Source organism: Sturnira hondurensis, unplaced genomic scaffold, assembly GCF_014824575.4.
Source record: "Sturnira hondurensis isolate 20B ecotype Veracruz unplaced genomic scaffold, ASM1482457v3 Scaffold0004152, whole genome shotgun sequence".
In the NCBI taxonomy this organism is placed as follows: Eukaryota; Metazoa; Chordata; class Mammalia; order Chiroptera; family Phyllostomidae; genus Sturnira; species Sturnira hondurensis.
In genome coordinates this window covers 388,382-416,377 of record NW_028076783.1, presented here as the reverse complement: position 1 = coordinate 416,377, position 27,996 = coordinate 388,382, and the positions used below count along the sequence as shown (strand labels likewise).

Below are 27,996 nucleotides of genomic sequence, written 5' to 3'. Positions count from 1 at the left end.
AGGAGACACCAATGTTCATGGAAACATTTGGTTTGATTCTAACTCTTCGTTGAAGTTTTCTACACAGCTGACTTCCAGGTGCCAGCACACATATCCTGGGATTGCATGGGAGGGGCTGATGTGCCTGGTCTGAATCTACCACGCCGAGTAATTAGAATACCTGATCAGACACCGAAAAACACCATTATGGCGTTTTTCGCCATACACATTAATGACATATTTACAGATTCATTTTCCTCAGGTCTCTGACTTAAATATCAACATAATTGTTGAGGTTAACACTAGGCATACTTTTCTTTGTTCTTTTTAGTATGTTTTATGCTTTTAACGTAGACTTTGATTAAAAGATGTTTTAATCTTGTTATTTGGGGGGAATATACACCAAAAGAGTGCAAAATTTACAATGAAAAAACTCAAAATCTTACCAACTATTCCCCACAAATATTTCAGCTTTAAGAATTACTCTGACTTCCCACATCATCCACATGAGCTCCTAATTTTGTATTCTTGTACTTCCAATTATAATTTTATCATACTACATAGTTAAAACCATATTTTTGATAACTTCTTCATATGACTATACACATTAATGACATATTTACAGATTCATTTTCCTCAGGTCTCTGACACCAAAATTGAGTTTTTAATGCCAGCATACTATTTATAACCATGAAAAAGCCAATGTAAATGGACCTGAGTAGTTTTTAATTCTTGAAATATGTTCTCTGCTTGAAAGTTTTAATATGATTTGAAATACTTTTTTCATATACTCATTAATCAGGCTACACAGACAGTTTCCATTCTGCCAGGTCCCACAACCAGTCACTACAAAGATTCTGGATATTTGGCTCCCTGGTCCACCCCCGGGATCTGCCTTAACCCTTCCTGTGTCCCCGAGGGAGGCCCAGGCATCCTGTGCTTCCTGCAAGGCAACTAAGCCCCCTGGTGACTATGACATCCTTAAAGGAGTTATTCTGTCCCATTTCTGGAACTTACCATTTACTACCCACAATAATCCAATAGAATTGGTACTATTATTAGCTCCATATACAGATAAAGAACCCTAGAGCCCTGGCTGGTGTAGCTCAGTGGATTGAGCACGGGCCTGCGAACCACACGATCCCGGTTCGACTCCCAGTCAGGGCACATGCCTGGGTTGCAGGCCAGTTCCTAGCAGGGGACTCATGAGAGGCAACCATACATTGATATTTCTCTCCTTCTCTCTTTCCATTCCCCTCTAAATATAAATAAATAAAAATCTAAAATAAAAAAAAAAGAACCCTAGAGGGGTGACATAACTTGCTTCATATCATATGGTTTGTACAGGACTGAAATTCCAATCCTTGAAAGCCTTAGTTTTCCTTTAACTACTAAACTACACTCCTTTTCTCATCAGCGTACATGACATTGTGATTTATTCATCATAAATGGTACGGGTGGGGATGGAAGGCAGTGTCCGAGTCCAGAGAAAGCATGACTTTTGCTTTGTGGCTCCTGTTGTCGCTGTTGCTTACAGAAAGAGTGTATGTGTGTATGTGTTTCTGTTTTAAGTTTTCCAATCCCACAGACTTGGGTCTGAATTTGGGCTTGATCACTTTCTAGTTGTGTGACCTTGGGAAATGACATAATAACATCAACAATTTACTGGCTCTTTTCTATATGTTAGCCACTGTGCTAAGTGCTTGGCGTACACTGACTCATTACATTAAATGAAATATTCATAAAAGCCCTCACAAGAAATACTATTATTGATACGTTAGAGCAGATGGGACTATTCTGTGAGATGATAATAAGCAATAACCTTTCCAAGGTCAAATAGCCAGTGAGTGAACAGCAGCAGCTCAAACTGAGTCAGAAGCGGCTCAGGCAGAGGCATCTGGCTGGCACTCTGCCATGAAAGGGTGAGGACCAAACCTGGGAATGAGCACTCACTGAGAGTGCTTCCAGCTGAAAAGGGGCTCTGAGCATAGACACTGGAGCCACACATCCCAGGTTCAAATCCTTGTGTCCGGCTATGACATCTCAGCAGGTTATTTAACTTCTCTGGGCTTCGGTTTCTTCATTTCGTAAACGTAAAATAATAAAACTACCTACCTCAAGACGTTGTTTGAAGAATAAATGAGATGATTATTATAATGGGGACTGGCAGTGGTAGGTCATCAATAACTTATTATTAACTACAGAGATAACTTTAATTTTGAATAATGCCGATCCAGCTGACTTTTATTCCCACATAACAAAATAAATAACCAACAGGAATACTTTATTTTTGAAGTATGAAACTCCTTTAATGGACCATGAACATCAGTATCAGGGCTCATTTTGAGTCCTCTGTCAGTTGCTCAGACCACCTGCAGGTCTGTTCTTGTCTCTCTTTCCTGCGTGGGCACATCTAACATCACCAGTGACTCGGGTTTATTCATTACAACAGAGAATTTATGATATCATAAAAGGCTTACATTTGACATTTCTCAGTATCTGTTGTAAATATTTTGCTCACAGCCCACTGGCCAGGACAGATCCCATACTCACCAAGAAGGGACAAAGGGTAACTAGGAATTCAGAGGCACGAGTCTTACATGTTGAGCAATGGCACAGACACTTAGGGACACGAATGACGGGGTCAACACTTCACTTTGAAAAACAGGATAAGACTTTTATGATTCTCCACGAATAAGTGCTTCATATTTTTTTCTTAAATCAGTGTTATAAATTCCTGTGCCAAAAATATTCCAACTATTTTTCAAATTAAACTTCCTGAAAAGAGAATTCGTAGTTTACATTCTTAATTTTGCACACAGCTTTTTTCTTAGGTCCATTTTGGGCCTTGAGTCCATCTTGGACATCACGCAAGGGGTCTGGGTTACAACTGTGTCTCACAAGGAGTCACGCAGAAGGAGCCTGAGCATGGCCTATGTAAATGATGGTAGGTATCCAGTAAAGTCAGGAAACAATGGAGTTTGAAGTAATATTTCTAAGTCAGTGACCAGAAAGCATTTAATTAATAAATACAGCAAATAGCCCTGGCTGGTATAGCTCAGTGGATTGAGTGCGGGCCTGTGAACTAAGGGATCACAGTTCAACTCCCAGTCAGGGCACATGCCTGGTCTGCAGGCCAGTTCCCAGGGGGGAACATGTGAGAAGCAACCATACATTGATATTTCTCTCCCTCTCCCCTTCCCTTCCCTTCTAAAGATAAATGAATAAAATCTTAAAAGTAAATAAGTAAGTAAATAAATAAATAAATACAGCAAATAATTTCATGCAAATGTAATGTACATTCATTGCACTTTTAGGATGTCACAAATAAACAACTATCTTTAAAGATGCGAGCAAAGGAATTTTTCAAGTTTGGAAACAGTGGAAGTCAATTAAAAATTTTAGCTTAGAAAGAGAAAATAAACTGCTTTTATTTGCACAAACAGAAAACAAACTGCCTATAATTTGCACATTGTTCTTATTTTTCAATTCTAACCATTTAATATTTCAGATAATTGCCCAATTCACAGGATCATAAATGGAAATAAACAGCACGCCAGAAATTCTATACTTCCTTCAAAGAGAAAATATTTTAATGGTTCTTCAACAGTATTTTTCAAAGTCCCACTGTAATAAAACCCCCACTAAACAAGGCAGACATAAAAAGGAATTCAAAAGACCTCAACCACGCTCCAGTGCACAAGAAGCCCATGTTTGTCAGCCAGGCTTAGACACACTTGGTGCTGAAGAATCTCTTCAGTTCCTAGGATCCATTCATTACTCTGCAGAGTTGGTAAGGTGGCCCCTTGAACGTCGTACTGCAACTTCAGTAAATAGCACTGCATGGGCATGGACACTGGATCAGGATTCAGTGCCTTGGATCTGGCCTTGGCCCTGGGCTTCAGATATTTTGAGTTATTGGGCCTCTAGTTCTAAGGCCTTTATGGCGCCACTATTTTTTGAAATCACATACCTGTTCTGCAAGCCCCCAAAGTAATCACTAAACTCTAAATATCAATGGATTGTGCCCTGCTTTTGTGGAGTTACTTTATCGATAAAATATTAAATACAGTAAATACCACTAATTCACTATGTTCCATGAAAAATATTTTGAAGTCATTTTAAAGTTTTAAAGTAATTTTATAAATATCCATAAGTCCAATCTATCACTTTATCTTAATAGTTAATTAAGTCATTTAAAATGATATATGTGCACATATACATATATATTCCATTTACTCTCTTATCTCAGGGAAATATAAGAATCTCAGATAAATTTTTTAAAAAAGAAAATAAATGCACTCAGTAGGCTCACTTAAGAACAAGACATATGCCTACTTAAGACTGTGCAATACATTTTAAAAATGCAAACTCATAATCAATAGTAAGAATGAAAGCATTAAAATTTCCCTTTTCCAATTTTACATTTGAAATCTATTACCCCATTTACTATACTAGAAAGACTTTAAAACCTTCTGTCTAGTGGAAATAAAACTTAGGTATTATCAAGTGCAAGTATAATGTTGTTAAACACGTTTCAGTTTTAAAAATAAGCATCGCAAGTAAGCACTATCAGGAATAAATCGTATTTTTCAGTTTGTAAAGCTATTAGTATAAACGCTCTTCTTTTTCATCTTTAAAACTGCCATTACATTTTTGGTTCCTGAAGTGAAAGCGCTTCAGTATGACAGCAGCTAACAGCCTTGATTCCAATTCTAAGGAATCAATTATGAGATTAAGTCCATTGAAAACAAGGGGGAAAGAAGACATGATTTGAGAGTAAGGCCGCCCAAGAGCTCACATTAGCGGAAGTACCTTAATATCATTTCACAGATTCATGCCCACGAACGGAGGCAGAGTGAAGAACAAAGGGTTATAAATAAATAGGCACTGCCACAAAAGCTAAAATGCTGAAGAAATCATTTGTGTTGTTCACTCTCAGATGCCACACACTTGAAGGCCCCATACACATCCTCCATCCAGGCTGTTTACACCCATTTGGAGCCATTTTCCCCCCAAAACAAACTAGGACCGGGGGAATAATCCCCTGTTAAAAAACAACAAACTAAAAGCAAAGCCCTAAAAGAGAGAGAACTGCTACGTTTAGAATGCTAAGCAGTAATTTTTGACAAAGAACAACCATGCACCCTAGCACTACCAGTATCTGAGCTGTTCTTACTCCTTTTGGGTTAATGATGAGTTTAGGAATTTGGGTGGAAGAATTTGAGGATATAATCACTTAATAGTTTTTGTTTAAAAACATTAACAAGCAAGTAAACAGAATACAGGCTTTGGAAAAATAAATCTTTCCTGTTTTATTTTTAACTGTTTTAATTTTCAATTAGAGTTCTCTTTCTAGATATACCATGTACATTGTGAAGGAGACAAAGTGTTTCATAGATTCCAATGCTATTCAGTCTACATTAAACCCGTGTTTCAGCTTCTAAACAGCTTCCTAGAGAAATCAGAATCTTACCTTTACATACCTTCTGGAGAGGTTTCGTGATGCTTTGAAAATTCCTGAGGTCTATGTCAAACGGCCATTCTCTTGCTCCCAGGGTCTTAGGGGCTTGGAGCAATCCCAACACCTGCTGCTACCACTGAGTGTCGAGGCTAGGAAAGCTCCAGGGTTTTGCCAGCAGGATCACTGAGCCACAGCCAAAGCTTGGGAAGCCTTAACAACTGAAAGCAAGTGTAGAAGGCAACGTGGTACCCAGCACTGGGCTCAATTGTAGCAGCAGGGGGAGGATATTCCGGCCCTCACAAGGGTTTAGAGGCAGCCATAAGGGAACCCAAGGCTCTGTCAACGGGCAGGGCTAGGGAAGTGGGGACAGGGCCACACAGCAGGGGACCCTGGGGGAAGGGGCATAACTAGCACAGAGCTCAGGTAGCGCTTGAAAAGAATCACCAAAATTCCCCGACAGAACACAAGAAGCAATGGCGAAATGCAACAAAATACATGGAGGTAGGCCATTCTAGCATCCCCGTAAGACAGCCAAAAACACAGTGGACGGGAAATGGAGCTCTAGTTCTAGAAAGAAAAGTAAGGAAGACACATTATAGTATATGCCTACTGCATTCAAGGTTAAAAATCTAACATTTCATAAAATTCCTAAATCCTGCCACTATAACATTTATGTTAAGATAAGGAAATGTACAAATATAAAACGTCACAGGGAGCAAGCTACAAGGCAACAGAGGCTAAAAGGCAAAGCTGTCCCTCATTAAAGGAGAAAAGGAAAAGACGGAGAGAAGGTTAAATTGAAAAAGAAGTAAAATTGCTTTTAAAAGAAGTACAACATGTTTCATCAAATACATCACTTTCTATCATGAGCAGAGGAGGGATACTGAAGGAATTCAATGAGATGAGAGAAGGCGATGAAGCAGCAGCAGCAAGTGGACAAAGGGTGTTCCGAGATGAGAAGTGGAGAGGTCGTAGCAAAGGGAAGGAGAGAAGAGGAGGAGGAGCGGGCACTGGGATTCACTTAGTAGGTTGCCAACAAACCACTCATAGGTTCTCCCGAACCTGGGACTTCGTAACGTTCTCTTTTCCGTGGAGATGCTTACAGCCTATTAACCACTTCACAGTTCCCCAACTGCTCAAAAGCCTTAGTTTAGGAGCCCACCGAGTATTAAATATTAAACAGCTGCAAGAGACAGACCCTAAGACAATCTTGCTTTAATGAGCTGGATAAAATCAAATCAGAGACTAAATATAAACTCTGACAAAACTTTAGTAATCCCTAACACGTATCAAAATAAAAACAATCAGACTCATTTAGGAACTGGCAGTTTTTCAAGACCAGAAGCAAGTTAACCAACACTGTGTACTTATTTTAGAATTAAATAAGAAGAAACTCTACTACCTCAGGTATTTACTTATATTTTTAACCCAAGTTAAAAAATAGTAATAAATGATCTACTTTACTTGGTGTCAAATAGCTCAAATAACCTTATGTTGGAAAACGTTGGTTTCCATTCTTCACCTGATTCATACATATGTAAACATATAAATATACATGTTCTGATGTATATAATGTTATTACATGTACGGTTTAATGAACAAGCAGCTCTTGCTTGGGCAAACTCAGTTATGTCCATTAAGTCAGATCTTTATAAAATAACCCTTAATCTACAAAACAGTCAGTACTGCCTAGGCAGTTAGTATTTTAAATTTGAGAGAATCGAGATTTCATCAGAGAATGGGATGAGGAATCCAAATTTCCTTTTAAAAATACTTCCATTGTATAAACAGTGCCTAAGTTTAGATGTTGATTTAAACTAAAGCTTAACTTTTTAAAGCATATCTTGTCAATATGCTAGGTCTTCAGAAGTAAATATTTAGTGAACCCCTGAGGTCAAAACCAAACGGAAGCGGGTTTTTTAAATGTCAAAAATCAATTACGTGTTTTCAATCCCACTCATGAAAATCTGTTTCAGCAATCTGAACAATAAAACTAAAAAAAAAATGTTCAAGGGAAGACGAGGAAATGAGTAACTACTGCCAATGTGAAATGGTAGAGCCCATTTAGAGAGCTCTTCAGATGAGATGGTATGTCAGGATTATTACCAGTGGAAATAGGAAAACTGGTAATGGCTTTTTCAAAGTAAATATTATACCGCTACTGACTAAAGTATCTTACTAAAGTAGTAAGACCAGATTGTCTAAACCAGGGTTTCCCTGTTGCTAAGCATCACAAGAGGGCACATTTTCATAAATGTGCTCAATTGCACCCCTGCACCTAGTCTGGCAACATCATGGGTGCCCAATAAATATTGAACTGGCTGAGTGATGGCACCAAATGTTCAAAGGCACTCCTCAAAAAAACTGTGACTTGGGGGCTGGAGGATGGGTTACGGTCAAATAAATTTCTTAAAAATTAAACAGGTAAATTCTTCCCATAGGACTTCTCAGAGCCTTTATTATGTTACTATAAATTTCTAGACTTAACCTTAAATCTACCCTGTTTATGAAAAGACTATTCATCATCAATTAATTATTCTTTAAAAATGTGATTTATGCCTCTATGGCAAACTTAATATTTCTATATCCTCCAATCTTGGAAATAAAGACATAGGTAAACTATTTATTGGAACACAGTCATGTCCATTAAAAATTATAAGGTGGAAGAAATATATAAGTACTTCAAATCGCATAGTAGACTTAGTCAAAAAAAAAATGGCCTCTGGCCCTGGCTGGTGTAGCTCAGAGGATTGAGCACGGGCCTGTGAACCAAAGGGTTGCAGGTTTGATATCCAGTTGGGGAGCATGCCTGGGTTGCAGGCCAGGTCCCCAGTAAGGGGGAGCGTGAGAGGCAACCACCCACTGATGTTTCTCTCCCTTTCTGTCTCTCTCCCTTCCCCTCTTTCTAAAAATAATCACGATGAGGTTTCTTTATCACTGATGTCCCTGACCCATCCTGTGCAACTATCTAATATGGCCAGTATCTTACAAATTTGCTTACATAATTAAATTGAAAAGAATATTCCTGGAAAGTGTTAAATTATGCAAATTCAGTGATTTCTTAAATTAAAATTCTATACCATTGTGAAAAAAGGAGGTGCTCATTTAGAATTGAAAGGAAGAATAATTGCTTTCCTATACTAGAAACTCATTTCTTAAAAACTACTCTGGGTCCAGTGAAAAACAAAAGTAAAGATCAAATAGTGACAGAAATTCCATGAGAAACTGTGCCACCTCGACTAAGGTCACGATTAGTATCTTCAAGTAGTAAAGCCAGGAAAAATATATATATATGTATACATAAACTTTACTTATGGAATTGACGCAGGATCACAGGATCAGGTCACTGGTGATAGAACCATGACTTCTCTCTAAGACAACATGCTGATGTCCAAAATAGCAGAGGCCGTTTTCCCACGGATGCCGTCTCAGTCCTTGACAGAGCAAGCCTACCCAAAAGGTGTCAGTTCACTGGCTCACCGTTTGCCTTAGTCACTCACCAGCATCCATTAGCCAACTCCGCGCTTTATCTTCAATAGATAAGATAGGGCTTCTTCTTGCCATGGTGCCGCGAAAAGGATCCAGAAGGTTCCCTTAAACATTTCCTGAAACTGCTGCAGCACCAAGAGTAAAGATATGCCAGGTCAGCCACGTTTCCTTCCCAGCAATATTAGCAGCGGCAGCGGCAGCAGAAGCTGGAGCAGACCATTTCGACCCAGCTCCTTGCAGGATGGTAGCCAAGCACTCGGTTTACTCTGCACCTAAACAGAGTTTACCCCTCGGTTCGCACCTTGCCAACCGTGTCCAAACAGGTGTTTTCCTGGGATCATGCTTAAAAGCTGCTCCCAAACAAGGCAATAAGTATACAGCAACTGTGAAATTCTAAGGTTTTAATTCTGTGGAAAACATGTTCTCTTAAAGGTGTACCTTAATATTAAAAAGGCTTGATGAATCCTTTTTAAAATTTCATTCACCTTTCTGGTCCTAGTAAGCAAGTGGATTGCCCTAAAGTTTCCTGTTAATGAAAGAGGGGATGTTACCATATAAAAGAAAGGGCACCATGCAATTTTGGTCATTTCTTTCCTAATATTCTATCTGCCTTCCTGGCATAGAATCACTTTTTTTTTTTGCCAATGCAAATGTTTTCATAATCTTTACAACACTGCCAACAGATGGGGAAATATCAGGTCTTATGATCCTTATGCTACAGAAAGAACAATGACTTATTTGCTTCTACCTTTTACTCCCACTTTGATGGTATGGATGAGTTCGTCTTCTGCCCAGTGGTGTTCAACTTAATTAGTGGCTAGAATATGGCTGAACAATAGAATTAAGCAGGTAATGTCACCAACAAAGCATTTACTTTACGTAACTAATTTATTCAGAGCTAAAATCTTATGGATATAAAAAGTATCTAGGGATTTTAAAAATTTGCAGTGCCTCTACAAATGATAAGTAAAAACAGATTATTTTCCTAATAAGTATTTACTTATTAGGGAAAAATGATGAACTCCAAGATATGTGTTCTCTGCACAGTGGAGAGTAACAATTCTAATTGGCAGCCCTGAAACCCTACGTACACAGACCCTGAGCATAATATGCTGCTCATGCATTAATGTTCACTTCATTGTCAAAGCAGTAAGAAACTTCACAGGTTCTCTTCATCATCGAAGTAACACAGACAATAGCTAACATTCTGAATGGTCATGAAGGGCCCGGCATCATTCCCGGTGTTTCACATGTGTTGTCCCATTTAATCCTCACAGCAACTACAGACCGGACACTGTTATTGCCCCATTTCGCAAATCAGGAAACTGAGGCTCAGTCCGGTTACACCCCAGGTTTAAGGGCACAGAGCTCCCACGTGATCTGAAGCTGTACAACTCCAGAACCGATGCTCTTAAAGCATTTCACTAAAATTGCAACATGAGTTCTGGTTCTCACTAATTTGTATATTGTAAGTTTGCTTTTAATAAACAGACATTAGAAAACATTGACATAAAATGAAGATTTCATAATAGGTAATATATGTGGTATTGAATGTGTGCCCTCAAGGTCTATCAGTCCTTTATGTGTATTAATTTATTTCAGATTCACAACCCAACAAAGTAGACAGACTCCCAATTTGGTGCATATCTGAGGGATACAAAGCAGAGAGTGCTTGGTAAACTGCCAGAGATCAAACAACTACCAAGAAATAACTACTAAGTAGCAAGTGTAAGTCTTCGATCCAGGGAGTGGAACTCCTGAGTTATGGTTTTAAGCCTGCACCAACCCTCTACTTTCTCTTGAAAGCTGATGGCATGATCGACACATAAAGAAAGAGAGTAAGGAATGTCAAGTTTGGAGAGAACCCCAGTGGGAGGAGGGTGGTCCCCCATCCCTGTCTCTTCAAAAACTTAACATGTATAAAGTACATAAGCTTATATAATACACAATTCCACATCCATTCCTCTTCATGCTTACTAATTTAAGGAATTAACAAATGCTTTATGTGATTCTCAGATTTTAAAAAAGTCAAGGACAAATGCAGTTTTAGCCTTTTTTCAAGTGTATCATATCTTCAGAGGCACTAACAATAACCTTATTATCATCACAGAGAAAGTCGTTCTGTTTTGAGGGATTATCATCACTGGCAGTCATTTGTATATTTTACTCCCATCATTGGCAAATAAATGTAATTTTGTGCAGGGCCAAGACAGTAATTGGGAGCTTAGAAGAAGCTTTAGAAATCCATGGATCAAAAGAGCATGATAGAGGACTCTTTAAAAAAAAGAAAAAAGAAAAAAAAAACCCAGGGATCATCCCTTGTGATGAGAAAGAACTAACCCTGGGCGGAGAGACTTGCTTGAATAGTCAGCAGCTGAAATGGCCTTCCTAGAATTTGCTCTTGGGGACATAAAGCCATCTGGGTCATCTCAGACAGCCCAGATCGAGAACCTAGGGTTCCAAATGTAAGATTTAAACCAATGAAGAATACTGAAACCAACCTATCTCTTTAACTGGGCAGCAAGCCTACCTCTCTGGACTGATTTTGGTTAGCTTCAACTGTTTTGGCTTTAACCAAATATAAATTAGCACAGGAAACCATGAAAGCTTCATAAAGATAATACAATCATGGTGAAGGCATCAACCCTTTGTTAGAATTTAGCCACAAAAGCTGTAAGAAATTGCAGGCATTTGGTGACATTTCGCAAGAAGAAATTTAGGTGTCCGTGTGGCAGAGTTTAAGGTGATACATTCAGGTCTATTTACATTCAATCGTTTTTATAATCAAAAACGTCCACAGAAGGAAGATGTCAATTCTTTACCTCTTTCTAGACAACTATCTGATTGCAAAATTCTTGAGCAGTGGTATTATACACTGTACCCACATAAGCCTGGTCTTCTCTTTAGCTGAAAACAAGATTTATTTGTCTTCAATGTTAACACTGAATGAACGCAAAAATTAATCATAAATTCTAAATACAAGTGAATCTGTTGGGTGAGCAAAACAAAGTGACCCCATAGACTTTTACATAAGACACATCGTAACACATGATTTTTATGACCTTGGCAATACAAAGTGATACACTGGGAAGATCATGACTTACTTATGCAGTCATACAAATATATATATTTGAATTTTTCTGACTGCTAAACTTATCTGGTGCAGTTACAGTTCTTATTTCTTGCTGATGTTAATAACAGTGCAATGAAAAACAGAAACATAAGTGTGTGATCACATATTACTTTTAGAAAAATCAATCAATGGAAGTTAGATGAATAAAGTGACATCTTAGACTTCAACTCTAATTGGGCATACCCCCTTCTCTTTAATTCTTTCAACTTGGCTTTATCTGGAAAAATACTATTCGAGGTGGAACTCAGGTCAAAACAGGTGAAGTTGCAGTGAGCTCCCCAGCTTCTCCTAGAAACCAAACAATGCACCAACTACAACCAATCCCTAACTAATACTAAGCCGGCCAAATATAAACTGGTGACCTAAAAGTGAAAAGCTCTAATTATGCATTACAATTTCCTGAGTCATTCTGTCCTCACAACTTTATGCTTTAAATAAACCTAAACACTGGCTAAAAAAAAAAAATCTACAAGCAACTCAACAGGACTCAGTGTTTCCAACCCAGGAGCAGGAAGAGCTTTCAATGTTGGAGATAACGTTTGTTTTCGGTAGTTTGGAAAACAAACATTTCCTATGCAGTTGTTCCCAGGAGACAGAGAGTATGTGTAGGGAAAGCCTGAAAGAGTATCTGTGTTTTTGTGGGTCTGGGTGGAGAGGGGAAAAGAGAAAGAAGCAGGGAGTGGGGGAAGGGGAGAGAGAGAGATTTTGTTCAGCAGTAATTGGTGTTCACGTGTTCACATAAACTGCTTATTTGGGGCTGGCGTTAGAATTTATCTCAGCTAATCATGCACGAGTGATCCATGGAAGTGCTGCAGTTTGTCCCTAAATCAACAGGAAACGCTCACCTGATGGTATATCACATTTCCATGAATCCAATGATACAGAACGATATAGTCCACATGGTTACATAAAATAATAGAAGTCTTGAATCCCTAACTTAGATAAATTTTATATCTTTTTATCTTTTGGTATCTATTTGTGTAATGAGAATGGCAAATTCTCATTACACAACCTGAGTCGGGTGTATTATTATTCCCACTTGACAAATGAGAACGCTTGGAGATGTTGAAAAAAGTGCCCCGTGAGATCTGTCCCACGAAAGCCCAAATATCTTGGGTAAAAACTAGGTACTAATGGGATTCCACCAAGCAACACACACACACGTGATGTTTACTATTTCATTTTCTCTTTGTAAGGACCACTATACATGTGAAATATAAAAAATACATGGACAACAACTGAGAAGGGTGGAAATGGGAGCGAGGGGGGAACACAGGGGGGTGAGGTGGGATGGGAGTAATAGAAAACTGTACTTGGAAAATAATTTTAAAAAATAAATTAAAAAAAGAATTCATAAAAATAATTCTTAAAATATTTGGAGATTACAATTCCTTTAGTTGTCACATAAGTAAATGTACAGGTGCAAATTATTTCACACCAAATAGCATACATATTTTAAGATGCCCGACACTTTTATTTTATCCAACACTTGAATATAGTAGAACCTTAGTTTGTTTCAAAAGGGAGAGATTTTCTTTGTGCACATTTGACATCGTAGGTGGCTGAAGAGAAGTCACCTCAGCTGAAGGGAAAAATTCATTCTTTTATTTTTACAGGGTTCTCTTATTCCCCAATAGAAAATTTTCCCCATTTGTTTTTGTTTTATTGTCAATACAAATGTTGCATTTTTTAATTTAATGTGACCAGCATTATTCCCTTTTTTTCTGAAAGCGCACTTTTGTTCTTGTAACATGTCGCTTGCTGCTCTACATTCCTGTTTAAAATATTCCTTCCCCTAACTCTCCACCTTTTCTTTTTCCTTCCAGAAGTGACTAATCTTCCTGTTATTCTACTCTGTCAGTTTTTCCCCTGGTAGGTATTCTTTTCATGTTGTATAACAATTACTTTTTACCTACTTCTTTTCGAACTTTATGACTGTATCCTTGATGCTAGCTTTCTGTTTCAACAAATTAAAATCGTCAATATCTGCGTGTTAAGCAAATTTTTGACAACTTTTGTGCTATGCAGATCAAGGTTTTTCCCTCAAGTCAAAAACGCAAGTATTCTTTCAACTGACATAACATAAATGCCCATTCACTGATCTTCAAAGGTAAACTCAGTCTAATCCTCAGAGTTACCAGATAGCACAACTAAAGGGCCATGCTTTTCATCTGTTTTACAAATCTTAATAAGGTGTCAGCAAAGCAAACACAATACCAACTCCAAACATCTCTTGCTTCCCAGCACTTTTATCCATAACATCATAAAACATGTTATCAGAGACTTACAAGCAGAAAGTCAACTTTTTTCATCTTCCCAATTTTCAATGGCAAGAAAATACTTTTAAGTATATGCCACAAGGTAAAGTTCTTTTGCATCCTGCCTTAATCTCAAATAATCAGAACAGCTAAATGATACCAGCTTAGCATTAGTAAAAGAGTTTCTATTCTCAAAAAGATATCTAAGAAGAGTTTTAGAATTATAACGACTACTTAAATAATATTACCTAAAATTTACAACATAGGATCACACACCTACCAAAACCATGTAAAGCATAACCTCAGGATTACACAGTACATCTTCTGATGAATTCAGCATTGATTCATGGTCACTATCTCAGAATGCAGTCACAGAACCCCCTGGAGAAAGGAGCGTCTTACTAGTCCCATTCACACAGGCTATGGTGATCCAAAAGCTTTAGAAATTCTACATTCTCTAAAATACAAAAACACCTTTAAAACTCCTAAGAAAACACTTTAATTAGAGGAGATAAAGACAGCCATAAAATGTCAGCCTCTCTTCCCTATGACAGAAGTCGAATTCAGTCCAAACATTCGCTAATGTTAAACTAGACAGGATCCTGTCATTTACTTTTCATTTTGGGGAAATCCCCATTATTTCATCTTCTTCTTTTCCCAAATAATAAAGATGTCCTTGTCTGTCACATGCAGTGACATATGGAAATACTTCGCTTTGGGTCAGCAGAAACCACTTAGTTTTCCAATCCCCTTTTTGTCCTGTTTTAGACACTAGGCCCAGAGACACTCAAAAGCAGCTAAAAATACTGTATTTAAAACACGTAGCATAGAACACGAAGTACTATAATAAGCAAAACAGATTCAAAACATGTTTGCTTTTTAATCACATCACATTCTGAGTAGAAAGCAAATCCAAACTACATAGTCCATGAAAAAGCGGAGCACAGAGCTACACCCTCTGCAGTTAGCAAAGTGCTCGCCAAGGAAAACCATGCTCAATAAATAGCCTCTGAGTGAATAAATTCCATTATATAGAGATACAGTTATGGTAAAAAATAAAAAGGGGGGTTATTTGGCACCATGGAAAGTAATGTCATCAAAATGCATTAATCAAAAAAAACTGGAGAAATAGTTCAAAGAATTTCCCCAAGAAAACTTTTGTAAAAATTTGTTAGAGTACTTTAAGCATATCTATAATTACATCTGTGTCTTATACTAGAAGATAATGTCTGATTCTGAAAATTGATAGAATCATGCATTTTCTCCAGCTTCCTGATACAAACCGTGTTGTGGAGTTGCCAATTGTTACCAAGGTAAAGTTCTTTATAGAAAAAATACAGGTAATAACTACAGCGGGGTGTCATAATGAAAATCCCTTTAAAAACCACAGAACGATGAAATAATCAACAATGGGGTAAAACTATGGGTTCCAATTCTGATGAACAACTTCCATTGGGTTGGCCCTGGCTCACTAAATCATTAACATAATTTTATTGACCAATGTCATCCCAATAAATTCAACAATTTTTTTGAAAAACAATGTAAATATGTAAAAATAAGTAAATAAAATGTTATTTATTTTTTAAAAGAGTGGAGACAAATGAAATTATGCCCTCCTGGTGTGGTGGGATCAGAAGGTCATAGCGCCATCTAGCAAATATTCCTGCCAAATAAGGATGTTAAATAAACTCAATTCTAGCTTTATGTTCTAACTACAGAAAATATGAATGACAGAAGAGCAAGTTAAATGACACAGCAGGGAAGCAAGTAGCGAGCTAAGTTCAGGATCTCAGATCTGCTCTAGAACAATGATGTGAACATTTCTACAAATAAAGGCATGGATGGGGAGGTATTATCGTGGATTAAAAGAGCCTTAAAAGACGTAACATACAAACAAAATGATGTGTAAACCTTGTTTAGATGCTGACTTGAACAATCCACCTATAAAAAAATACAGGTGTGTGAATTATGAAAAACTAAACAAGGTAAAATTATGTAATTTTATATAATGAAAATTTCATTTTACATAATGAAATTATTGGCAATTTGGATAAACTTGAAAGTAAAGTTATATTTAAAACAAGTTCTTACATGTTAGAGATACATACTAAAGAATTTATAGGTAAAATGATAAGAAGTCTGAGTTTTGTTTTAAAATACATACTGGTAAGAAATGAAGCAAGATGGGCAAAATGTTGACTAATGTGTATGGGCATGGAGAGATGCACAAAAAATGCTGACAGACCCATACACTGAAGTTATTCCGATGTTTCCTCTAATTGTAAAAACTATTAAAAATAGAAAGAAAAAGAAAACACTAGAAACTTCCCCTTGTATTTCTGACCCAGGGTCACAAAACCTGAATGACAAAGTGGGCTTTGCGGCTTCGATCTGATTGGCTGACCCGACTAAATTCAGTGACAGCTGTGAACATAAATGTGTATATCTGTAATGGGGAAGTAAAAGTACTACCTAATTCAAGACATCATATGTATGTAAAAGTAAATTACAAGCATTTTAAAAATCTAAAAATCTAGGTTCCACTAGTAACATGCTTTGTGTATGTACCTTTGCATGTCACATGTAGACGTATTATGTCTTCAGCTACGTAACAGGCCTCTGTGAGCAAAGTCCACATCTAGTGCCTTCAACCAACAACCAGTCCACGGGTATCTCTTGTGGGTATAAGGGCTTTCAAGTACTCCCCTAAATGGTAAGGACATAAAGGTAGTACATCCCAGGCCGTGCTCTCAAATCCAGATGTGGGGGGGAGATGCAAAATCATGATTCACACGCCAAAACAGTCACAAAGCCAGGCATTTGGTAAATGACAGAAACAAAGAGGCAGCAAAAGAGCACGGCCGGCCCCAAGGTGAGAAGTTTCCTATCGGCCATATTGTCTAAACTAAAGATAAATATTTAAAAACTTTGCAACACTCATAAAGGGAGAAAAAAAATCTAAGTAAAAAGACAGAGAGAGCAAAGGACGCTAGGCTGAAACAGCAACTGAGGACTGTGGATCATACCCAGTGTTACAGGAAGTAGGCGTCAATCAGTGACCCATTGGACTCAGCAAAATGCTAAGCACTTAATAAGAGATCAATAAATATCTATTAATTTAGATGCAAAGAGATAAGACATAGCACCATTTGAGCACTCATTGTGTACCAACCGTTTGGTAGCACACTGAAATAAATGCATTTGTTACTCAACCTCACGTCAATCTTGAGGTAGGAACTAATATTATCTTTACCTTACAGAAAAGGACGATGGGGGACAGAAGGGCAGAGTAATTTGGCCATTCAGTTGGCAAATGGGTACACTGAGTGATGCTCTCTGAGAGTTTCAAACAATGTGGAAAGAAAGTATCTGGAAACAAAATTCCACATGGCTATTCCACATGGTCAAATGATTTTTAAAATGATAGAGAAATGGCACTGCTAAGTGTTTAAGAAGCTCTCTGGGGACGGGAGAACCCTAAGTGTTAGCATTTGCCAATTTCCCTGGTGTAAATACTCCCACTGTGGCCAATTTCAAGCTCCCAGCATGACATCACTGAAGACTGACCTGGGAAGAGATCCTACGTGAGCCAGCTCCAGTGCCTGCAACCTTCAAGAAGGTGTAAGGTAGAGAGTAAAATTAACAGGCTAATTATATGACCAGGAGGATAACAAGTAAATCAAAGAAAAGGTGCAACTGCTATCTCCATTTTTTATAGGACTCTGTATGCAACTAACAGTTCATTTACATTAGAAATTAATGAAGTGCCAAGGAGTACAATGTACTGTATGAAAGGCAATGAGGATAAACAAGTAATTCACAGGGATTCCTCAAGGAAACATACATTTTCTATGAATGACAGAGTTGACATTTTAAAAGTATTTTTTCAATGTTATTAATGAACTATGATTAGTAAATGATTTCCTGCTGAACTATTCCTCCCTCTGCGAGCACACAAGAGGATTCATTTTCATCTAGAGAAGTTGAAGGGAACTATTTTGGGTCAGCAACAGACATTACAAACAAGAAGGGGAGGGGGAGACTTCCACATACCTTGTTCTGTACAAACTACCTGTCATATAAAAGGTGTTGGTAGATACTGATCAGAAAGAGAGAGTCAAAAAGCCAAGAGCAAAACTAAATACATATATCTTATTTGTATGTTAAGATACATAGATACATATGAGATTTCAAATTATTAATATTAGTATATTTAAATTACTGCTTTAAAAACATTCCTTTAGGTTGCTGATTTAATAATAGTGTTGAATTAACCATGATAGTTAGATGAATTTTATGTGTGTATAAAAGGGAGTTAGAGTTATGAATATTAATATATTGATCCTGCCCTGGCTGGTGTGGTTCATGGGATTGAGCACCCACCTGCGAACCAAAGGGTTCAATTCCCAGTCAGGACACATGCCTAAGTCATGGGCAAGGTCCCCAGTAGGGGGCGTGTGAGAGGCAACCACACACTGATGTTTCTCTCCCTCCCTTACCTTCTGCCTAAAATAAATAAAATCTTTAAAAAATATATTTATCCTATCTCATCATAAAGTTCCTATGTCATTTAACAATAGTGTCTAATTAATAAATATATCTAGATAAATTTTAAATAGAATATAAAATTTATTTTTACATATAGAATGCAAATATAATATTAGAGAAACAACTGATGATTAGCAAAGCAAAAAAAAAAATTCTACACAAATTTATTTAGATGTCCAGTAACCTGAAACCAGTGTGCCCCCACTTTTGGACTGTGGCAAGTCTAGTGCTGACCTGTGATTGCATCTGGCTCTCGAGAACCTCCAGCCTACGTATGTATCAGTTAAGAAAATCCCGGAGTAAATGAACGCCGCTGGACATATGTGGTTTGTTACCCCTGCTATTCAACGCGTATGCTCAAGATATTTTGGGCGTTGTTAGAGTTTGCCCAGGTATGTTGCTTTCTGATGTTCTTGTCTCAATAGTAGATCCCAGACATCTTTTATCGGGTCAATTTAACCATTGATTTTTACTCATGATATTTATAAATGGCAGAAAAATATCGCTTTCTCAGTTTTCTGCCTTAGGGGAGAAAAATTCACAGAATACGTAAATAGGGTCTTTTAAATCAATCAACACCTGCTTAGTACAAAACTCAAACAACTAATTTTATTACTTACCTAAATTGACACGTTTTTCAGCCCAGTTATCAGGCTGAGACGAGACTACAGCTGTGTATTAATTATTTTTGTGATATGTCAATTAGCTGAGAAGCAGAAATTCAAGTCAAATAATTTTAGTGCTCTTTATACAATGCTAGTTTTCATTTTCTTGAAAGAGAGGCCTTTCAAAGAGGTGACTGTGTTGATTTTTAATGAAATGTATGGCTTAATTTAACTATAATAACTATAATTAGTTTAATAGATTTTTAAAAAACCTTATGTGTGGGCAAGGAAGGCTATGTATGGATCAGGAGCTACTATTCCAGCTGGCATTCAACATTTCATCCCACTTTAAATTCAATTCTAGTAAATTAATAAATATCTATGGGAAGCTTACCCCAGGTCAGGCCCATAGGTAGGCATTGGAGACTCACAGCTGACTGAGGCACTGTCTCTGCTTATCAAAAGCTTCCAGACTTGTCAAGGAGCACATAAAGGTAAAAACAGAACAACAATGGTCTATATAGCAGGAAAAGGCAGCATTCCACTGTTCCTCTCCTGGAGCAGTAAAATAACCTGGTAAGTGACGTATGAGTTTTCGTATTTCTATGGTAAGGTAGTATTACCTGCCTTATTAGAATCAGAGCTAAAACATCAATGATCATGTTTCAGATTAGGCCTTCCGAGATAAACTGATGTGATAACTGTTAGGGCCAGATTGAAATAATGACAATACCAGGAAGCAAGACTCAAAATACAAAAATGGAAAGCTACAAAAAACTCCTTAAAATGTGCATGATGAAGAAGAGCAACTCGGGCTTAATCTGTTGTCTCCTGAGCATTTTATTCTTCCATTTGCAAGTTTAGAAAATTAGACTATCACCCTAATTATCAACAAACAAAATAAACATCGTAGGAAGGTCTGATCTCTTCTGAGCACTGCGTGAAGCAGAGGCTCACTGTTCAAGGCAGGAAGCACTGCTTCACGTCAAGGGGAGATACTCCATAGAGTCCGCATCATTTTAAAATCATTATCAAGGCCTTGGTTTCTCTGAAAACACACTCTGTTTGGAAAACTACACACCAAGTATAAACAAATGGATCAGCAGAACTTACTCTCTAAGCAAGTGACATTTACCAACTGTGAAACTCCTTGAAGAGGAGGACTGGTCTCAATGAGTAACATGCCTTAATGTTCAAGTGGTGATTATAACATTTGTTACTAGCTACATAATTACTCCACTCTAACACTTAATGAGCCTGAAGTACTAAATTTTTAATGCCTCCTGATGATCCTCTTCAAAGTGGATTAATGTAAATTTCTTAATTTGACAGGACTACTGGCATCAACACATAATCTGGACCATTTTTTGAGTCTCTGGAACTTTTCCATTCTTTTTTAAAATAGCTTATATCATACAGCTCCTAAAATAACTGTTGGAGGGGAAAAATTAGCAAGTTAACAAGTGGCAGGGGCCCAGGCATTTCTACTTTTCCCAAGTTTGGGCTCCCTTTTCTGTTTCAGGTTGAAGATCTGCAACACTGTAAAGATTCGGCACTGGAAATTTTTGCACTGGGAAGAAAAAACAAATTTTTGTTCCTAAAATTAGCATGTAGAGGAATTTCACTGTAACTCAGATGCATGGATACCCCTATAAAATCATGTCTCTGTTACTGTTATTAGGTCTGTAACAAAAACACGATAATTATATTTGCAGTCTAGACTGTCCTGGTAGCATGACTTTTCCCTATGCAAAAGGTAAATACTCTACAAAAGCATGACACTTTTCCAACCAAGCACTCTTGCTGATGGAAGTAAATGCTTTTGTCAAAATAACTGTGCACTGTGCCAGGGCATGGGCGAATTCCTCATGCCCCTCTGAGACACAAGCTATCTATACAGCCATCACACCAGGAAGCCCGACCAGGTCCCTATGTGCTGCTCGCACAAGATAACACGCAGAAGATGGCACGAGTCCAAAGAAAGGCTTGTTCCAGAAATTTACATCAACAGAACATAAACGGTCCATTACAATGCCAGGTCAATTTAACTAGATGAGACCCACCATAAACGAAGGGTGTTGGAGTGCTTAGAGAAACAATTTATGAATAATTGTATGTGGCTACGCAGCAAATGTCCCATGACATTAAAAAAAATTCTCTAAAGTTTAATTTAAAAGCACATAAAATTGTTCACAATTATTGGCCATGGTCAGGAAGAAACATGGCTTTCAATTCATTCACTAAACACTTAATGAATGCCAAGTACATTCAAAACACCGGGTGTCCAGAGGTGATAAAGTAAACTCCCCTTTTTGAAGGAGTTTATAAAGTAATGGGGAAAAAAGAAACATGCATAAACAAACTGTAAGATCAGGGGCAATGTGATTTATTCTGTGCTATATAAAATGGTAGGGAAATGTAAAGAAAAAAAGCTATTCATATCATGAAGTGTGTCTTATTTGATAACCGTTGTATAGTGAGAGCCTCTGATGAATTTAGTTCTGTCTCTGTTCATCAGATGAAGAGAGCTAAGATGATCTCTCGCCACCAGCCAGAGGCTGGCTGCAGATCCCAAAGTTTAGCAAAAAAAAAAAAAAAAAAAAGTATTCTGTAGGAATAAAGGGCTAAATAGAATTTAAATACAGATTATATACTTTATTATCATTTTAAATTGTGTCCTATACATCCTTTATATTAGTACATTTTACAATAAACTGAGGTATATGCATGCATACATTTTGGGGGAGAAGAGCATGCTTTAAACAGGAAAACACATTAAGGGTTAAACATTAAACATTAAACATTAAGGGTTTAATGTGGCCAGTAATCAACCCATCAGAGTAGTCAAGGAAGGTATTCACATTCCAAGCAGAAGACAGCAGTGATTGGACTTTAACAGTCGTGTATTGATAATGCCATTTTCATGAAATGAAGACAACACATGGCAGTGGCTTCTTAGTGAAACTTCACGAGTGTTTCTTAATGTGCAAAATGAATGGATATCATGCCATTATTTCTAAAGACTCTTCTAACTGTATCCTTGAGAACCTATGAGTCACTGGAGTTTGCAAAGTGATGAAGAAAAAATTAGCTCTAAATATCAAGCTACACCATTGACCACTACAAAATCATTTAAAATACAAAGTAAACAAATCTTAAATTTAGGCAAGAAGAAAAAATCAGGTTTTTCATGGAAAAAAAAAACCTAGCACCTGAAGTTTTCACTCTTAAAAATTTTAGTAAGTTTTAACAATAGTGGAGCTTTGGGTACTCAGTAATCTGCCCTTTTAAAAGGTGCTCTGGTAAAGACTTAGCCTAAGTGGAATCACAATTGAATCTCAATTTTCTTTTAAGTCACTTCAAAAATGCTAGAGATCCCTCCAGTGGTACAAATAAACATGCGGCTAGTTGGTGAGACTTAAAAACTAAGCTGATATTGAAAAATCATAATCATTAGGGTACTTAATGAGCCAGGACATTACAAGTTGAAAGTTGGCTGAAATCAATGAATGACTAGACTGTCTATTTTTTTTTTTTAGTGTGGACTGATTTTACTTCTGTTCTTGCAATTGACATAATAGCTAGCATGGTTTAGAAATGAGATTTGCAGCCTGTCCTTACAAAGATTTATGCAGTAATAATAACGCCAGTGGTTGGAATCCATCAAGCTCACATTGAGTCTTATGTCACCAGGTGAAGAGTTGTCACTGGACAAACCACCTGGAATAGAATCTGTAAACTCACAAACAAGTGATTCCCCATCAATCGAGTCTTATTTTCATTCAAGCATGGTTTAGAACCACACAGTGGAAAATATGCAGTCATTGTATAAACCTAAAGCATTGTACCTTTAACATTATGATAACGTAGTTTTATTTGTACAAATGAGAAAAAAACACAGTTCAAAAAGTAAGATGACCCAAATTCCACCACGGTGATTGAACTGATTCCTGGAATGGTGTGGCATAGATTCTGTTGAGTTTGAAGTCAACATTCATTAAATATTTGGAAGTGTATCCTTTTAAGGAGTCTTATCATAAGATAAACGCATTTCAGTGATCGAATCACTTTCAGAATGCATGTAACTGGAGATTTCATTTCTCCTCCAATGGTGACCTGTTTTTCTCTGTAACAGTTACTAAGAAAAATATTTTCAGCCAGTCATCAGACTGACTTCCTTAGAAGCCCTTTCCTTTGTACTATTAAACAGTCTGGAAAATCGCTCACTTGACTCATTCACGCTGTCAAAATATACTACAGACTAAGGCTGACCATTGATTTTCCCTGTTTCCTAGAACAACACAGGCAATTTATGCATGAGGTTCTAAAGTAACAGAATTTGGGGATTTAGGACCACTTTCATGTGTTGATAGCTTATAAAACTATACTCACACAGGCTAGTCTATCCATTTCCTATGCCTGAGAACTACCACTGATGCAAGAAAACTTTTGTACATTTAAATTCAATACACTTAAAAAATCAAATGTACAAAGTAAGGTCTTTCTTTTTTTTAATAGACTCATTTTTGTTCAAAGCTTCTGTTTACTTATTTTTAGAGAGAGAGGAAAGGAGGAAGAAAGAGGAAAGAAACAACAGTGTGCAAGAGAAACATCAGTTGGTAGCCTCTTGCACACCCCCAACTGGGGACCTGGCCTGCCACCCAGGTACGTGCCCTGACCAGGAATTGAACAGGTGACCTTTGGGTGCTCAGGCTGGCGCTAAATCCACTGAGTCATACCAGCCAGGGCACAGACTCATCTTGTGTAACTTCTGTGCTACAAATAAGAATCAATTAGAAATTTAATGAGAAGATATTAGAGTTATTTGGAGAGTACTCTATGTGGAGTTATTTGAAGATAATAAAATAAAATAAATTGTATGAAAATATATAAAATTCTTTACAAACAATAAAATAGTTATGCAGTTAACCAGGTCATTGCTTGAACTCCCCATTTATTGATACATAAGAATCTTTAAAAAATAACATTCATTCTTCTACCAACTGGCTATTGCATTAAAATTAAGAGGAAATACAACAAAATGGAAGATATATAGTCAATGGAGACAAGTTAATTATAATCAATGCACATCAAGTAGCTTTTTTTCCTAGAGAACAGAAGTCATAGGGAATGTTATTTAGAGTGAAATAATTATTTTTGAATCAGAAACTTAATGGGGGCGTTAATGAGACAGCAACTCCACCTTCTAACTGTGAATAAGAAACACTAAGTGGGTGAGAAGGTTATTTTGTTTCTAAAATCATGTTTTAAAATGTATCCACAGTGCTAATCAGAAAGCAAAGCCAGCTGTGTATTAGAGTCTGGAGCATGCAAAGATTTCCAGATGGCTTTATCCAGAGGAGAAACATACATCTTCTTTATAGATTGAGAAGTCATGGCAAAAATACTATGTTCCCTTGAATGCTGCAGCAGCATTAAAAAGTGGTCGCTCTCCAGAAGCATACAGCTTTTACAAAATATATCTGGGCATGACTCTTGGTTTAGAAATTCCAACTGAGTAGATTTAGGTGGTGGGACAAGTGCTAGGGGAAATACACTTCCTCACGGCTTTTGGCTTCACATAGAAAGCCTGGAAAAGTACCTGAGATGTGGCTTGGCACACAGTGGGCATGACACATAAGCTGTGGACTCCCCTGGCATGAAGCTGAGCCCACTGTTACTGCAGCGGACCCCTCAGCAAGGGAAAAGTTTGGGTCAAGTAGGTATTCATAGCAAAGAGGTCCAGCTGGCATCATCTCTCCCCCACGCTCTATGTCAATGCTGAGCTTTCACATTTCCACATTTCTACTGTTAAATTTCTGAAATGGAAGGCTTTCAAGGCCAAGGTTTTAATAGGATTTTTTTAAAAAGAGCCAGTCAAATTGTTTATGTTCCCTCTTTCTTCAAAAATCATATGCTAGCCAAGCACACCAGAGGTGGCAAAAAGCCTGGAAGGTATTAACATAAGGAGAGAGTGATCCTCCTTCCATCATCCTGAAGCAAATGCATTTTGAAAAAGTAAGCAAACTTGGAGGCCATCATGTGACTGGGGAGCATTAATAAGGAGCTCGAGAAAGTTACTTTCATTATCAGTATTGCATTTTCCCCCGATCACGGTTCCATAAAAGTGTATGTGCCTGTGTGTGCATGAGAGAGAGAGAGAGTGAGTGAGTCAAGCACAGGCTCTTGGCCTGTTGATATTATCTGCAGAAACTTGTCTGCTGGAAAATGTTTCTTTAACTTTGGTTTGGCTCCCACCTTGGAGCTGATGGGAAATAAAAACTTTTCCATGGCGGAGAGCCAACTGAGCTGCTAAAACAAAAGGTAACATTCATTGGAGGATCATGGGACCATGATCTCATTCTGAAGGTTAATGTTTTTACTTCAAGTAGGAATTGTCTGAAGTTTGGGAAATTCAAACAATTAATGCCAGAGGATATAAGTAAATATCAGCCTTACTTTAAATGTCATAATTTACCAGGAAAAACCATTTCACTATGAAATATAAAACAAATCAGCAGTAGGTGAAAAGAACTCGTTTGATTCCTAGCTCAATCACTTAGCTCCAGTTTCTACCTCAGTAACGCTCTCCGTATGTGGGTCCCACTGACACGTGGCATGAAGTGGTTGCCCTACTGCTACTACTACTTTTGTCCAATAAGAAGTGGTTTCTATGCGAACCCATTCTTAAAGAGAAGTAAATTCTCCTCAAACATAGATGAGCATCTAAAGGCGCTACCCACCTTGACTCTTAAAAGAAAAATATGGAAGGAGGCAAGGGAAGAGGGAACCCCAGGCTCTGTGCATCTGGTAACTAATATCAATTGACTAATACCAACAAGACCTGACTGCATCATTTTTGGCATCTTCCAAAATGCTGAAAACAAATTGTATGTTCTCTGCTCTCAAAGGTTCTCCTGTACTTTCTCCTAACTATTTCTCAACCTGTTAAAGGCCTAAATAGCCAACTCAAACAGATTACCAGCATCTCCTTTGAACACATAGTTGGTGCTCCCTCAACATCCAGGAACACAGTGAACTCACTGCCACATACTAAATCAATACACACAGCAGAATGGGCCATAATCGATAGTCCTAATGAGAAGGCAGTGGTTATGGCTCGGCCTGTCAAACAATAAAATGCACAACTCATATTCAGGCTTATAACAGAAACTATCCGTAAAATCAGCAATCAAGACTGCCCCCCCGACCACTTGCTGAAAAAGGCACTATTCTCTCACATTTCTAAGCATAGTCAAAAGTCTCAAACTTGTGGATTAGGCCAGCACCTTTATATTTCTTAGGACAACTGGCCACTTCACCAGGCTACAACTGCACCCCTATCAATACTGCAAAATAGTGACGGGGGGAAAATGAGGATGTGGTAAATACAGCATCATAAACTCAGACACTTCTTTACAGCTTTGAGGAACTGGTAGATATTTCACCAAGTAAGTTAATACAGGTATAAAAAACAAAGTGGGGACAGTCTCATCTTGAAAAAAAAAAAAGATTTAACCTTTCACTTGTGCAGGCACTTTACTAAATAAATGTCAATTTTATTTTTGCAAAAAGTCTTTGGTGAGCCTTTTAGGAAGAAATTTATATAAGTAATATATGTACATGTTACATTATTGTGTAATAATATAGCATTTGAGACATCAAATATGAGTTATTTGAGACCCACAGAGAGTATTAGTTTTAAATGAAACTAAAGTTAGAGCAGATGGTTACTACCCATTTTTCATTCATGGGTAACCGCATTTTTGAAACAGGTCTTCAGGCACAAACAATGATACATACATGGAATTATTTTATTAGTACTGCCCCAATGAGCTTCAAGTGAAGTGGTACACATGTTAAGAGGTTGAGAAGTATGTTCCCTTGGTAACAGGGAATTAAATAAGCTAGTATGTGATAATGCACATTTATACACATTCCAGACTAAAGTCACTTTTAATTATTTTTAAAAAAGTAACACATAGGTGCCTGTGGTACATATTAAAATTAGCACAACATTTACCCTGACAGAAGGCGAAGTTCTTCTGATGCAGGGAAAGGTAACTCAGACTGAATTCCGACAAGGACACGAACAGCCACCATTTACGGGGCATTACACTGAGCAAGACACTGCATGAAGTGACCTGTGTTCCACAACTGATCCCACCGAATCCTCACACACCTTCACGGCAGAACTATTCACCTCACTGTGTACAGGAGGAGAGAGACTCCCTGAGAGACTCAGGGAGTGGCACAAAGTTCCCCGAGAGGGACCGAGGGAATCAAACCTAGACCCACTCAATTCTTGGTTTGGGCTCTTAACCAGGTCTTTCTTGATGTCACAAAACCTTGCTTACTTATGCATTTTTGTATGTGGCTTTTTCAATTATTCTAAAAATCCTACTGTGACTGAATATTGCGAGGCAGCATTGGGACGAGTGAAAACCATCAAGGGTACATTCTCATTATTCCTGGTGCCAGTATTCATTTGCTATAAAATAATATTCACTGTAAATTTCT

The 27,996-nt window shown here is 37.6% G+C and overlaps 1 protein-coding gene across 14 annotated transcripts in view; it reads right to left on the bottom strand.

Annotated features, from left to right (window-relative positions):
* The window catches only part of MBNL1 (muscleblind like splicing regulator 1), a 193,543-nt gene that overhangs the window by 97,056 nt on the left and 68,491 nt on the right, over positions 1-27,996 (bottom strand). The window contains exons 1-2 of one of the 14 annotated variants that reach the window (XM_037044801.1): positions 8,944-9,057; positions 5,456-6,010 (exon numbers count right to left, since the gene is read on the bottom strand). The exons of 11 other annotated variants lie outside the window; for them this stretch is intronic. Coding sequence is in view for 1 of the 3 variants with exons in the window: in XM_037044797.1 (XP_036900692.1) it covers positions 8,944-8,949 (6 nt within the window). In the remaining 2 variants the exon portion in view is untranslated. Of the gene's footprint in view, positions 1-5,455; positions 6,011-8,943; positions 9,058-27,996 lie in introns of those variants that run through there. 2 more of the 14 variants (XM_037044797.1, XM_037044803.1) reach the window with 2 other exon arrangements.